Here is a 16241-nt window from a genome sequence, read left to right as displayed (position 1 = left end):
AGACTAAATGACTTCTTAAAAGAATAGTTCACCCCAAAATGAAAATTCAGTCATTATCTACTCACCCCCATGTCGATCCATTGAAGTTTGTAGGACCACCAAACACACAGTTGGTGTGTAATAGAGCAAAGCATTGTCAGTGAGGACAATCTATGACATAATGGGGTAAATATTGGACATTTCTGACCCACAGTGCAATCATTTGGCTACAAAACACTTGGCTTATGCTGCACAAGCTCTTTGGAGAAATTTGATGGTCATTGTATGCTTTTTTTTGTGCTGTAAAACAATGGCCCCTTTATCTTCAATAGTTTGGGAGAAGGCTGAGATGGAACTACAGGGGTTAACTCTCTGTGTGTTTCAATGGAGTTTCAACTGACATGGGGGTGAGTGGATGAGGACTGAATTTTCATTTTAGGGTGAACTGTTCCTTTAAGATGGACATTTCTGCAGCGTGTCCAGGTCCTGAGATACCACACTAGCCAACCACCATGCTTCAACTTTTATTGAGGTTATGCGTATCTACTCGTATTTTTCCCGTGCGTGTGTGTGTGTGTGTGTGTACCTGAACGTCGGTGCGGTCTGCGATCCACTTGGCCAGCTGCTCTGAGGCAAAGCCGATCCTCTGCAGGTCAAAAGTGTCGGCCCTCTTCGGCTTTCCTTTAGCCGGGAAATGCATGAAGGTCGGAGCGCTGTTCATATTCAGCTAGAGAGAGAGAGAGAGAGAGAGAGAGAGAGAAAGGTGGGGGATAGCAAGTTAATGTCACACATTTTTATATGAACATACAAGCAATTTTGATATCATCCCTAGAAAAAGAAAGAAGATTTTCATCTAGGAAGAGAGAGAGAGAGAGAGAAAGAGCAGAGCGAGAGAGAGAGAGATAAAGACAAAGATATTTATTACACCATTAAAATGCTATTATCGGGGTTCCCACTGTGATGTAAAATTTCATGACTTTCCCATAAGTCGCAGCGCTTCCGTGACCTAAAAATATTCTTCCTCCCCGGTTTGTTAATGCTGTGTTTTTTTTCTAAAGGGGTGAACAGTCTGGCTTCCACTCCAGTCAGGCTGAAAACCATCTAATGCGATAAATGTGTGAAACAAGTTGTGAAATATATTCTGCTATAAGTGTCCCAATTCCCTGACTTTCCCCTGTCTGGAATACGCTTCTTGAAATTCCTTTATATTACGGAAATTCCATGACCAGTGGGAACCATGAATTATATATCACAAAACACTCAAATCTAGGGCTGCGGTGCAATGATATCATTATGCAAGGGGGAAAGTAGATCAGTGTATTTCCATCATGCCTGTAAGTGTGTGGCAAACACATGCTTCAGTGTATGTGTGTGTGTGTGTGTGTGATGGTCTAATTGCTGCGCAGTATGTGTGTGTGTGTGTGCTGGTCATTACAGCTAATGAATGGACAGACAGCACCGCTACAATAGTTACACCCTTCTCTCCCTCTGTCCACCTGCATTACTCTCTCTTTCTGTCTTCCCTTTCAAACACACACACACACACACACACACACCCTTAAATGAAGACAATCGGTGTAACGTGAATTTTAAATGAGGCTGATTATCTCCTTCCTCTAAATCCCAACCCATCTTTCATCTCCCTCGCTCCCTCCCTCCGTGTTTTCTACCCATTTAACTCCAAATCCCAGGACACCCTACTATTATCCACAACAATAAAGTCAACTGGTTTACGCTCTCTTCTTTTTCCTCCCCAAGATACCTGGAGAGGAGAGGAGAGGAGAGGAGAGGAGAGGAGAGGAGAGGAGAGGAGGAAAAAGTAGAGGAGTAGAATAGAGGAGAGGAAAGGAGAGGAGGAAAAAGGAGAGGAGTAGAGGAGAGGAGAGGGGAAAGGAGAAGAGGAGAGGAGGAAAAAGGAGAGGAGAGGAGAGGAGGAAAAAGGAGAGGAGCAGAGGAGAAGAGAGGAGAGGAGAGGAGAGGAGGAAAAAGTAGAGGAGTAGAATAGAGGAGAGGAAAGGAGAGGAGGAGTAGAGGAGAGGAGAGGGGAAAGGAGAAGAGGAGAGGAGGAAAGAGGAGAGGAGAGGAGAGGAGGAAAAAGGAGAGGAGCAGAGGAGAGGAGAGGAGAGGAGAGGAGGAAAAAGGAGAGGAGTAGAGGAGAGGGGAAAGGAGAAGAGGAGAGGAGGAAAAAGGAGAGGAGAGGAGAGGAGGAAAAAGGAGAGGAGAGGAGAGAAGGAAAAAGGAGAGGAGCAGAGGAGAGGAGAGGAGAGGAGAGGAGAGAGAGTGGAGTGTCATTATGCAGGTTATTTCTCTTCATTATAAGAAAGCCAGCCACCAGTTCTCCCATGGGGGGAAAAGGTGAAGAATGGGTTAGATACATGTGTGCAGTCACAAACACACACACACACACAGATATTTACTGAAAACAAGCTTAACTGAAACTGAAACTAACGTGTGCACACACACACACACACACACACATTTTAAAAGAAAACAAGGCAAAAAAGGAAAAATAGAGTGATGTGCATGTAATTACCTGTCGTTTAAATCTCAATTGGCTATTTCTATAATTACAGAGAGGGGGTGGGGGGGTGGAGGGAGGGGGTGTATATAGAGCCATGGGAAAAAAACAAATAGCCTAGAAATAAAAGAGTAAAAGTAGCAGGAAAGAAAGAAAGGAAGTCAAAAAGAAAGAAAGAAAAAAGAAAGCAACCAAGAAAAAAAAGCAAGAAAGTAAGCAAGTCAGCAAATAAAAAAAAAAGAATGACAACACGTATGCAAGGAGAGAAGAAAGGAAGACAGAAACCAATAAAGCAAGCAAGAATGAAAGAACGAAGCAAACATGCAAACCATGCAAGGACGGAGACAAAAAAACAGAAACAAATAAGCTAAAAAAGAATGAGAGAGGAGGAAGGAGAGAAAAAGTGAAGACAGAGTGGGAGAGGTGTTGCTGTATTTACATTCGACTCTTACACCGCACTCCGTCGCTGAAAGACAATCCCGGCCCGATCCACCTGCCCTGTGGGCTACCGAGTTGCCATGGTGACCAGTGATTATGTATATTATGGTGTGGGAGTTGATGTTTGGCTTGTTTTTTTTTCTGCATGAAGTCTATTTAGAGCGTGTTCATTATACAGGTGTGTGTGTAGGTGACAGAAAACACATAAAGGCAACGTGACATTAGGTAAATGCATGTGCGAGCCACCGCAGGGGTCACGTGCACGCATAAACACACACACAACAGAATATCTTCAGGTTTCAGAAAGCCAAATTTAAGACTTTTAGAGACTTTTTTAAATGATACCTGTAAGTGAAGACCAATAAAAAAACGAAAATAAAGAGACAAAAAGCTGGCAAAACAAGCCTATTTGTCATTGAACATAGCTAATGGAAGTTATGAAACTATAAATGGGCAGAATAAGAAAAAGGACAACATTAAATGAATTGTTAAAGCTGTAATAATCGATTTTCCGACAACTAGAGGGTGATAGAAACCACAACACAATTGTAAATAAAGCACAGCAAAGCTGCTGGGCTACGGAAGTGCCTAAGGACAAACCTAGCAAAGAGCCATGCATAAATGCTAACAGCTAAGCTAAACGTACCTACGGAGAAGTGAAGGTTCCTGCTGAAGGTTACATGTAATAACTGTATTTACGACATTTAATACTTTCTAAGAATTTAGATAATTCATGTTAAGCTTTTTTAGACTTTTGAAAGGCCTGCAGACACTCTGACACCCACACTCACATTTTGTTACTGTTTGTACTCTGCCCACGCGCTAAAGTCAGGAAAATAGGACTGAACGTGACGTGAATTTTTCTTTAACTTAATCGGTGGATTGTCTCTTAAAATGTTTGTGTTAGTGTCTGTGTGTGTGAGTAGAAAAAAGAAAACACACCAGTCAACCTACCGAGCTTTCTCACCTGACATACATGACTCATCACTGCCTCTGCAAGAACGTGTGTGTGCAGTAGGGCTAAAGAAAAAAAGGAAAGACGATGGAAAGGAGGAAAAAAGTGAAGGAAGGAAGGGTGGGAGAAAAGGAAAGAATGAAAGGTGCAAGGTAGGGTCGGGTGACTGGACAAATACATTGGGGGTCGGCGATGGAGCTACCTGTTGGAAAACGTCGGCTCCCTCATCGTAGTCCACCACAGTGAAGAAGAGCTTGTTGGAAAAGGCGGAGGAGTAACGCCACGAGTTCGCCAGCACCTGGTACTCCTCATTCGCCTGCCTGTATAGTATAGAGAGAGAGAGAAAGAAGTGTAGATAAAGAGAAAGACAAAGAGAGGAGATGTTACATAAATCATACATGAAACCGTTTTGTGGAAAATCCTCTTGCATTAATGCCAACAGTTAGCTGCAGAGTAGACTTTAAATGAACTGTTTGTATGAATGCAGCGACAGTTATTTCAAATTTGATTGCTCGACTTGAAAAGTAAGGAATGAAATTAGCATGATGCGACATGCTAGCATGTTTGATGCCACCACTTGACCCAACAGAAAGCAGCCAACTCGGCCATAATGAGTACTGGTTTTGGTTTTCTTCTTTCTAGAGGAGACAATATCGATTACTTGAAACTTTGTTTCGGCATGATTTTTCTTTTTCATTCTATCATTTTTACATTTTAATCCATTTGCCCCAAGCTTGGCACCACTGATGTCTTCTTTGGCGAACCTAGCTTTTCTAAACGTTTTATGCCGATGTCATTGGTCAGTGTTATTGGCAGAGCTGTGACCAAGTCAACTTTGCTTGAGTCCCAAGTCAGTCTCAAGTCTTGAGGCACAAGTCTCAAGTCAAGTCCCAAGTCTAAATGTAGATTACCAAGTCAAGTCCAAGTCATTATTGTCAAGTCTCAAGTCTAAATGTAGAACAGCAAGTCAAGTCAGAACAAATCAAAACAAAACAAAACAGAAAAGAGTCCAGTATCAATTTAATATCTTAAAGAATCTCATCACTTTCAATCTAAGTCATTTACACAAACACAAGATCTTTTGTCAAGACTTTAGAAACCTTTTCAAGTCATCAGAGTACAAGTCAAAGTCAAGTCCCAAGTCACCAGAACCCAAGTCAAGTCAAGTCTCAAGTCTTCTCTTCATGCATCAAGTCAAGTCTCAAGCAATTCAAATTGTGACTAGAGTCTGACTCGAGTCCAAGTCATGTGACTTGAGTCCCCATCTCTGGTTATTGGTCATAAACACCCAATGGACATTTGTCCTGCTGTAAATACTAGGAGAAATTTACAGTCCTACTTGAAGCTGAATGGATTTCACTTCGCTGGGTCGGGCGAATTTCTCGCTCAAGCGAACGCCTCTTCGCCTCAACCGAAGCTGCCTCCATTTCGCATTGTTCGCCTCCTTCAATTGACTTTACATGTATTGGCACCAACCCAATTTTTCTTTTCTTGCGTTCTGCCTGAATGTAGTGTTACACCATCTGCTCTTATTCACAAAAACTGATGGTGTTTTTTGTGTCATGCTGAGCTTAAAGCAGGAGATGAAAGTTTTGCTGCGGGAAAAGAATCAACGGTGTTGCAGCTGTAAAACTAAAGTTGTTTACACAAGTAGACTTGTTCACGATGCTTCATCAATTATTTTCCTCTCCTTTTGTGAGACGCTTACTTTTCCTCTGTCTTTTTCCGTTCCTCCATTTATTCATCGCCTCTATCTGTCCTAGAGAAGGTGTTATTTTGACAAGCCGTGGGGATAGGCAAGGCAGGAAGGATGAAATAAATACATACATTTATTCATGAGGAGACAAAGAGGGGGAGGAAAAAGGGGGACAAAATCACAACAAAAAAAAAAAGCAAATGAGTGACCTCAAAAAGAGGGGAAGGTAGAGACGGGAGAAAAAGAGAGCAAGACGAAGACAGGGAAAGAGGAAGTGAGAGAAAAACAGAAAGAGAAGGAGAGAGACATAATCGGAGCAGGAGAGAGAGAGAGAGAAAGAGTGAGAGAGAGACAGAAAAAAGAAAGGAGAGGACACGAAAGAGAGGGAGGGAGAGATAATGTGAGAGAGAGAGACAAAGAAAGAAAGAAAGAACTAGACAGTGAAATTAAATGAAAAAAGAAAGACAAACTCAGACAGAAAGATGATCAGACTGAAAGATAGAAAGAGAGTGGAAGGGAGAAAAAAGAGATAGGGAGAGACACACAGAGAGAGAGAGAGAGAGAGACTGAGAAAGTAAGACAGAAAGAGAGGGAGGGAGAGAGAATGTGAAAGAGAGAGGCAAAGAAAGAAAGAAAGAAAGAAAGAAAGAAAGAAAGAACTAGATAGTGAAATGAAATGGAAAAAGAGAGAAAGACAAACTCAGACAGAAAGGGAGAGAGACAAAGAGAAAGATAGACAAAGGGGAGGGAGAAAAGAGACAGAGAGAGAGAGAGACACTGTAGACTAGATCATCTGCAGTTTCTCTCTCTCTCTCCCTCCATCCCACATAGCAGCTATCTTGACAAGTGAAGGCTGCGTTCACACAGCGTTCTCATTCCTCTCTTCCTCTCTCTTGTCACTTTATTTCTTTTTTTTATTAGCTTTTCTTCTATTTGTTCTCTCCATCTCGGCCTAATGAAGGTGTTATTTTGACCAGCGCCCGGTCTGACCAGCCTTTCCCCTTGTCCTCGTCTTGCGTGACAAGATAAACAGTACAACGCCAGGAAACGCTCTCTCTCTTTCTTTATAATCTCTCTCACTTTAGCTCCACGTCTCTCTCCCTCTCCTCCACTTTTCACTTTGACATTGTGTCTTGTGTCAACTGCCTCTTACGCCGGCTTTAATTAGTGAGAAATCGTCTGCCAGGATGTGTTATGCGCGGCGACGTGACATTGTTATCGCTGTAGCTAATGTTAGGACGGTCCCTTTGAAGTGTCTACCGGTTTAAAAACTCGCCGGAGATGAAGTTGAAACTCGGGCCAGCAGACTGTCGGGGATTACGCCGGTACCTGACTCTGTGTGTGAACGACGCTTTGCCGGAGTTGTCAAGGTGTCACCGAGATCTGGCTTTCCCTGTGCTGATGGCGTCCGTGTTGTCTTTTTTTCTCCGTTTGGGTTCCCGTCACTGATAAAAGAATCTCTTTATTGATGGGGATTTGCTGGATTTTTTCCAGCTTTTTGGGGGGGAAATGAAGATGTCATTGTATCATGAAGAACTACAGCAGCGAGAAAGTTAGAACTTCGACTGACTTCGCCTAGTAGAAGGCTTTCAATAGCAAATGAGATGCGCCGATACGCTGATGATGAACCTGTTTTTTTAACACACCGCAGTGGTCATTAAGAGGCAAATACAGGTCAGTCAGGTTGAGACACTTCAGTCTTTTGTACCTGGCCGCTATCAAACTTCATGTTTCACAGCAGTTGAGAAAATAATTTTCTACAAATCTTGTCTGTTTGAAGATTTAACTTTAACTATGAAACTTCACACCTCAGCTGCACACCTTGACTTCCATAATCCTCTTTCCATATGCAAATGAGATTTGCGTGATGTCACGAGACAAGCACTTCCTTCATCTACAGTATGAGTTTGCATGGACTACTGCGGTACTTTATTTTCCTGGACTGAAAGTTTTTCAAGTGTGTGTTCCCCAAATGGAACTGGTCTCTACGAAGGTAGATGAAAAACACCTGCGAAAGTCAGTCCAAACTTTTCAGTCTTGTAGTGTGTCCCCAGCTTGACTACGTAACCATGACAACCACCCAGCAAAGTCTCGTAACAGCCTCCATGTCTCTGTCTCTCCAAGGCAACATAAATTAACAAGCGCAACAAACTAGGGACATGAATAATTAAAAAATTAACACAGAAAACTTTTTTTTTAGTCTGGGCATGACAACACAACATGCTATTGTAGACGCCAACGTTAATGTTTTATGTACAACATTTAGTATTAATGTTCCTACACAAATGATGCGTTTGTCTATTGTTGTAGCCATATTGTGAGCAGTTGTGTTTCCACTGTGTCTGTATGTGTGTCTCTGTGTGTGCGCTCGTAAGCGTATGCTGTATGTCTGTTTATGTGCGTGTGTGAATCATTACGCACCATATGGTGATAAAACAGCCGTATTAAAATGTGCTCATAAACACTGACATTGAGGACAGTGTGTATTAACAAGGGAAAGCAATTACTTATATGGACAGATGTGCTAGATAGCTTTCTAAACAATGTGGTGCACAGATTCCCGTCGGAGAAAATCTTACATTTTATTAAAACTGACCAAATCCTAGATGTTAGCATCTCAGTTTCTCACAGACCCTCTGTGTGCATGTCTAAATCCCCCCATTTGCCTGAAATTTGCCTTTCAATGATATACAGGACATTTTGGGGGAGTGTGTTGCATAGGTGTGGGCAGGACAAGAGTTGAAAGACTTGCAGCCCAAAGAAAGGAAAACAGAGGAAGAGAGAAACACACAAGCAATGTAGGAGGGTAAAGTTGCATGGTCTGTTTATCATCTTTGTCCTTTCTTTTGTAAATCTCTCATAAATGATGTATTATGTAAGGAATAATACTATAATAATACACGGAAAGGTGCAGATTATTTCCTCTGATCTGTGAGTCAGAGCCTTGACTTGCTGTCAGTGTTCAGAGACTGTAATTGTCAGTGAGCCAGGTGTCAAATTTGATAATCCATACATGTTATTCCTATGTGAACAAGCATTGTGAAAGGTCTGTGAGGTTTTTGCCAGAAAACAGGAGCGAATATTTACTGGCACAACCTGAACTCTCTTCAGCACAAGAAATGAAACATTAAAAAGTCTGAACTCTGCATTCTGACTTAATAATTAACGGTTATTGAATTGAAGTGAATACAATTGAAACAAACTGAACTGAAGCAGCAAGAGCTGAATCAAGAGTGAACCTAAATGAAGTGAGCAAAGGGTGGAAGAAAGGCCTAGAGAAAAGCTGATGTCAAAGATTTAAGAGGTGTCACGTCAACTTTGCCTGAGTCCCAAGTCAGTCTCAAGTCTTGAGGCACAAGTCACAAGTCAAGTCCCAAGTCTAAATGTAGATTACCAAGTCAAGTCCATGTCATTAATGTCAAGTCTCAAGTCTAAATGTAGAACAGCAAGTCAAGTCAGAACAAATCAAGAGTCCAGTATCAATTTAATATCTGAAAGAAAACTAAATATCTAGGACTTTTCAATGCAATATGGTTTTAATAGGATAAAAACTTGGTAAGAGCATCATGAGTTTGATTTCTAGAATCAGTTTCAACTTCAATAAATTCAATCATTCCATACAAATTCAGAAAACAGAATTTAAATTCAGTCGTCTGCTGTAACAAATCTCATTTACACAAACACAAGATCTTTTGTCAAGACTTTAGAAACCTTTTCAAGTCATCAGAGTACAAGTCAAAGTCAAGTCCCAGGTCACCAGAACCCAAGTCAAGTCAAGTCTCAAGTCTTCTCTTCATGCATCAAGTCTCAAGCAATTAAAATCTCTGGTAGAGATGTGTTGTCTAGGTGTGGCACTTTCCTAGCTCTTCCCCGTTTCTTTTTTGCAAAACACCTTTCTCATGGACAACTATTCAGTGTGTGGTCTAAATGAATGTTTGGGTGCTCAAAATTTACAAAGGCTAAAGCAGATTATGGACAAAAATCTTTACGGTACTGATTGATTTCATATCTTTAGCAATCATGTCAGCAATGAGGTGTAGAGATTCCCTCAGTTCAGCTTCTGTCACACATCAGAGGAACTTTCACAAATGTTGTCATTTTAGTTTGCCTTGATCTATCTTCCTGGCTTGGAGAAATAGCTGGATTCTTGTTGAGATGAATCAGCGTTGTGGTTGTGCAGCCATAGTACCGTACTTTACTCTGAAAAGACGGCCATTCATTTTCTTGAAGTTTGCCCACACTGGGCTTTTGTGTGGCTTTGATAACGACATAATAGCTACTGAAAGCCGATAGCAGAGTTTTGAGTACAAAACATCAGAGACTGCGTGGAGATGTTTTTTTTTTTTTTTTTTTTTTTTTTTTTCAATGTAATGGCTGGTCCATTGCCCATAGTTCTTTTTCTCAGCCGTTTGAGCACTGCATAGCCTGCTCTGCTAAAATTATTTAAACGACTCAATATTATAATAAAATGTTTAATGGCAAAATTACCAAAGTAGGCGATGATCCCATGAACAACTATTCGAATATTTGGTTTTATGACCCCTCCCTAATGTCTCCCACTCTACCCCGACTGGCCTCAAAGTGTGTAACTGAAAGAAAGAGAGAGAGAGAGAGAGAGAGAGAGAGAGAGAGAGAGAGAGATGAAGAGTGATGCGGGAGCGTGGACCCCGGTGATTAGCCGTCTTTCTCATTGCCTGTTAGTCCTCTTAACGCAGGCTCCCGGGTCGCCATCTAACATTCATCTCTTACTCCCACCCCCTCTCTCTCTTTCCCTCTCTATCTTTCTGCTCTAATGATGCGATGCTATCGCTCATGTTAATAAGAGAGTGCCTGGAGAAAGACTGAGAGAACGAACGAACGAACGAACGGACGAACAAACAAAAAAAGAGACAAGAAGGCAATAAGGGTTAGCAAGAGAGAAAGTGTGCTGACATTAATGAGTGCGTCTGGCACATCAAGTAGGAATAAGCAGTCTGATTTCCTTGTTAAACAGCTCTTGAGATAAATAGATAAAACGGATGGATGTGTCAGAGGTCAGTCCGTTGCAAAGAATAAGAGGGAGAGAGAGTGCGCATGTGTGTGTGCCTACATGTGTCAAGGGTCATCCAATAGCGAATGGAGAGAAAACATGTGTGTGGAAGAGTGAGTGAGTGAGAGAGAGAGAGATACAGCAAGAAGAGGAAGGAGTGCAGACATGAGTAATGAATAAGTTATCTCATCAAGTGATTGATGAAGTAGCAGAGTGGCTGATTAGAGTAACAGGCCGGGTCAGGATGGAGAAGGTCACTGCTGATTACGTCAACTAGTTGGACTTACTCTAGGACACCAGGACAAGGACCAGTCAAAAAGCCAGGTTTACACTACAGGATCCAAACAGGGCTAGTCACAGATTCCACAAAAAGCCACCCAGGTTTCTTGGTCTGGACTGTAAACAACTTATGGGTGTGTTTATGCTGTATCCCTACATGGTGCCAGCACTAGTAAGTTTTAGAGAGCCTTGGTCCCAGGATGAGACAAAGTTTACTGGCTTCCAGGCTGAAAGGGTTTAAGAGCTCCAAATAGAGCACGCCAGGCCACTCCAGGACCAAACAGGGCCAATCAGGGTTTTCACTGCAGGACCAAACAACTTGTAGCAGAGGTGAGGAGTCGAGTCACATGACTTGGACTTGGCAATCGGCTCATCGGCCGATAAGATTAAATCCACCGATGGCAGTGGCTGTTCCAAAGACGTTCAAGTTTGAATGGTTACATGAGACATTTTTTTTCATTCTGAATGAAATCATTCCTAAGGAAGATTGCCACTTAAGTGTTTACATGAGCGCTAAATATAACAATCGCATTGAGATGTGCGTTTACATGCTCCACAGTATGTAATCAGAATAAAAGTTTCTGACATGCGCAAAACACCGAATCCAGCACTCTAACACGGGCTTACGTTTTTAAAAGATGGACCTGCGTCGGTTATTTCTTTACTGCTGTTCTTTCTGATGAAGCAACAGTTTTATCAAAACATACGACTCCGCAAGAGTCAGAAAAAGACGTTTTGTTTTGCCCCGGCAATGATTGGGTCCATTTGTAATTTTCACCGCTGTAAACCGAAACTGGCCCGGAGAGGCGGAGTCAGGACTTGATATAAAAACGGGCTGCACCGCCCACATCAAGCCCGAGGGCCCCGGGGTTAATAACAAGCACATCCATTTGAATCCTCCCGGAAAAAAAAGGTAGCGTAATTGACGTTACGTTAAATGCGCGAGCGTGTGCAGAAAGAGGCGAGATAAAGAAAGTGATCGGAATGAGTGTTTACATGACAAAATTTTATCCATCGACCGGATTATGAAAGGGTTAAACCACCCCTCTCAAACGGAATGAAATTTCATTCAGATCGGGCCAGTTTATTCTGATTGAGGCGTTTATGAGCCATTTTTATTCTGATTGGGCTGCTATTCTGATTAAAAGGCTCCATGTAAACGCAGCTAATGTTATTTGTTTATTTTAATTAAAAAAGGCAGTTCTGGTTATGTGAAAGAATGTTACAATAAAAGATGTTCCTTAAATCTATATGTTCATTTGCTTTCTATTTATTTAGTTCAATTTCAAAAAGAGCATTTTTGGTTATGTGAAAGTTGTTACAATAAAAGCTGATCCTTAAATCTATATTCATAAAGTAAAGTATAATGAAGGGCAGAATATAGATTATTTTGGCAGGGCACAAATTGGTCAATACGAAATAAAATATCGGCAGGCTATCGGTATCGGCCGATTGTAGTGTTCGAAAAATCGGCTATCGGTATCGGCCCAAAATTTCCATATCGGTGCATCCCTACAGAGTAGCAATAGTAATTGTCTTTATTTATAACTGTTTCAATACATAGTTACAGTTCATAATGCTTTGTAAACAAGTAAATAAAAACCCGAAAAGGAAATCAAGAGTAAAAGTAAAAAGCAATCTAAGCAATGCAACAAACATTAAAAACCAAAGCAAATTCCAACTGAGGTAAGAACTAATTGGAGCCTTCTACTTTCTACACAGAGACATACTTAATTGGTCTGCCCGCAAACTCTACATACACAATCCAAATGGTATATGCTGTCTGTATTCACCATACTGTATACTGTAGTGTGTAGTGTGTGCATATTATCAGCATGCTACATGACAATGTTGACAATCTACATTCAAACCATTGTGATGCCTAAATGCTGACAAGTCAAGTCTCTTACTCTCTTACTTTGCCACAGAGTACATTTCAGCACCATGGAGAGCTCCCGCCACACTTTCCATGTGAAACACACTGCTGGGTGCAGAACTGGCCATGGTGCTGAAATACTGGGAGAGTGAAGGGAGTTTGTTTGAATTGGTCTGAATCACTTTTGTTGTACATTTGCCATTTGACAAACGTACAAAAATTTGTATTTGTTGAGTATTGTGGCATAATTTGGCTATTTCCGACAAATTAAGCAAAGAGTGAGTCTGGACACACATATGAAGACATTTAGAGAAGTATGATAAAGTCAATAAAAATCTGTTTTAAATAGGGATACACTTTTGAGACAAACACATAGCACTTTTAATCTTGTATTAAAATTCTGAGTTAGTGCTTGATCTTGCCAAGTCTCACATGGCCCTGCTGCAGATAAGTGCCAACTCTTATATTGGAAAACTCACATCACATTGTAAGCCCACTATTGGGTTGCAAGTCACTGCACAGAGACAATTTTCCAAAGGTCTGCTCAATGCTTTTAATGCTTTTAGTCTGTAAGTGGGTAAGTGGGTCCTGCTGGCCTTGTTCTCTGGATTTTGCTCATTCCCATTTGGTAGCATGCCTTTTGATCCAAATGTCAATGTGACCCACAGGTTCTTCTTACATAACACTGTTTTCTGTGTTCCCCAAGGTGTCTGAGTCTATATGTGTGTGTGTGGAAGGAGGGGTATGTCCAATATCAAATGAGTTTCGGGGTATTTGTGTGTGTGTGTGTGAACTTCACAGAAGTGACAAAACTTGCAAGAAGCCTAAGAAAGAAGAGGGAAGGAAGAGGAAGCTAGGCTAGACTGTGGAAATAATAATTAGTGCAAGGGTCTTGAGACTGTGAGTGTGTGTGTGTGTGTGTGTGTGTGTGTGTGTGTACCTGCAGACGGAGCACTGCCTCTGAGGCTGCAGGGCGGTGAACATGACGATGACAGAGTAGTTCCTGGGCGGGGCCTTGACGAAGCGACGGAACTTGTCCCCGTTCATCCGGACGACTGAGCGGCGGGAGGACCACTCCATCATCTGGTCAACCTTCTCCGACAGCAGGTTCTGGATGGACACACACACACACACACACACACACACACACAGGAGAGAGGACGATACATTCCATAAGGATTTTCAGATTCAAGAGAGATGAATTACCTTTATCAGTCCAGCACTGTTACGAAATGGTATTAATGCTAGAAACCCATTTTGGAAAAATGTTTACTAAGTACAGTATGTAACCCCTTTAATACAGAATTCAAGCATTTATGAGGCTCACATATATTTTTAAATAACTGTAAATTTCAAATAAGGCTGGACAATAATTCAATATTATCATTTATCATCTTTCTGTAGAATCATATTGTGATGATATGCTGATTTTGGGACACAATTCTGCTGTCTGAATTGATAATATCAAGCAAATTCTATTTAAAAACTAACAAAATGAGGTACGGTAGGAATATGAATTGAAAATTTCAGTTTTGTTTGACATCACACTTAGCTTTCCCATTCAGTTCAACGGGATGACCATTAACTTGATCACTGAACATGTGATTTTGCATGTGAACCATATTGTGATATAGCCTATATCGATATAAAACTTTTTTTTTTTTCTGTTTTAAAGATGGACAAACTGCATTTTGAAAGAAACAAAACCCTTGAAATAAACAAACAGACCATTAGCAGCACCATGCGTCGCTCCCACAATGCTACAGTTTGCTTTTTGCTCTTGCCACTTGTTTAGCACACTTGGTCCTGATGTTCCATAACTAAGTCGGAGAGTTTCCATCACCTAAAAATTGCATTCCTTCCTGGTTACTTAAGAAGCTTGCTATTTTCTTTCTAAAACGATGCACTGTCTGATTTCTAGTGCGACAAACGTGTGAAACAACTTATAAAATGCATTCTGGTATATTCCTAAAAATCCGCTGATATTCCCGGACTCCCCAAGACAATCGATCGAGTTCCCTGACTTTTCCCGGTCTGGAAAACAACCGCTCCAAAACTCCATGGAAGTCTGAGGCTGCTGGAAAGGAAGGTGCTGCTAGATGCAAGAAGCTAAATCTAAATTTTAATAGGTCTGACTCCACACAAAGAAGCTGGAATACAACGCACCTAACCATTATTTACACAGAGAAGGAGTACCGACTTGGCTGTCTTTGTTGTGTGTGTGTGTGTGTGTGTGTGTGTGTGTGTGTGTGTGTGTGTGTGTGTGTGTGTGTAGAAAAAAGTCCCAGCCCCAGTCCTTGGCTGTGTTGGAGTGTGTACTGTAGAAGTGTGTCTGCTGTTGATTAAATCCGGGCCGGCTTAGCTAAAAGGTCACAACACAGCCGGCATTAGAACACAACGCTAAAGGTAAACAACAAACACACACACACAAACATATGTGTGTGCACACACACGCACTGCCAGTCCAGTACCTTTACATTCTTTCTGAAGCTAAAATCATTATAATGGCAATGTTATATGGTGGGGTAGTTTAATGACTGGGTGTGGCTCTCTGTGTGTGTGTGTGTGTGTGTGTGTGTGAATCTATCTGTGTTTAATGGGAGGGTCCTTGTCCTTGTGACGCTGTCTGTGTGTGTGTGTGTGTGTGTGTATGTGTGTGTCGGTGTGTATGTGTGTGTGTGTGTTTGTGTTTATGTCAATGCTAGTCTGTGTGTTATGGGCAGGTCCTTGTCCTTGTGTCTTTATGTGTGTGTGTGTGTGTGTGTGTGTGTGCGTGTGTCTGTCTGTCTATGTAAGTCTACCTGTGTTTTATGGTAACGTTCTTGCTTGTGTGTGTGTGTGTGTGTGTGTGTGTGTGTGTGTGTGTGCGCGTGTCTGTGTAAGTCCATCTGTGTGTTACGGCAAAGTTCTTGTTCTTGGTTATGTGTGTCCATGCTAGTCTGTGTGTGTGTGTGTGTGTGTGTGTGTCTATGTAAATCTACTTGTATATTATGGGAATGCCCTTGCCCGTGTGCTACTGTGTGTGTGTGTGTGTGTGTCCACAGACGTCGATCTGTGTGTTACAGCAAGGTCCTTGTTCTTGGCCTTGTGTCTTTATGTGTCTGTGTTTTGTGTGTGTGTGTGTGTGTGTGTGTGTGAGTGTGCCTGTGTAAATCTATCTGTGTGTAACAGTAAGGTCCTTGTCCTTGTTACTTTGTGTGTGTGTGTTTATGTGTGTACATGAACCTCGACACTGTGTTTCATGGTAAAGGCTAAGAGTGTCTAGTCAGACCTCTACGTGTGTGTGTGTGTGTGTGTGTGTGTGTGCGTGTGCATCAGTAATGGCAGGACACCGCTCAGTTCCTACCAGGCACAACACGCGCTCCGGAAAAAACGATGAATGATGAAATAGTGAGATTGGCGGTGAAACGCTCGCTGTGTTTTCCGGCCTCCACAAATCAAACGAAACACCAACAAATCTGTACGGAAAGC

The 16241-nt window shown here is 41.7% G+C and overlaps 1 protein-coding gene across 2 annotated transcripts in view; it reads right to left on the bottom strand.

Moving 5' to 3' along the window:
• The window catches only part of tusc3 (tumor suppressor candidate 3), a 91970-nt gene that overhangs the window by 42915 nt on the left and 32814 nt on the right, over positions 1-16241 (bottom strand). For both annotated transcript variants that reach the window (XM_071905866.2, XM_078282720.1), the window contains exons 2-4: positions 13711-13880; positions 4093-4210; positions 566-706 (exon numbers count right to left, since the gene is read on the bottom strand). In XM_071905866.2, the coding sequence (XP_071761967.1) occupies positions 566-706; positions 4093-4210; positions 13711-13880 (429 nt within the window). The remainder of the gene's footprint in view (positions 1-565; positions 707-4092; positions 4211-13710; positions 13881-16241) is intronic.

This window comes from Centroberyx gerrardi, chromosome 3 (genome assembly GCF_048128805.1).
Source record: "Centroberyx gerrardi isolate f3 chromosome 3, fCenGer3.hap1.cur.20231027, whole genome shotgun sequence".
Lineage (NCBI taxonomy): Eukaryota > Metazoa > Chordata > Actinopteri > Beryciformes > Berycidae > Centroberyx > Centroberyx gerrardi.
This window is presented reverse-complemented; position numbering and strand designations above follow the sequence as displayed.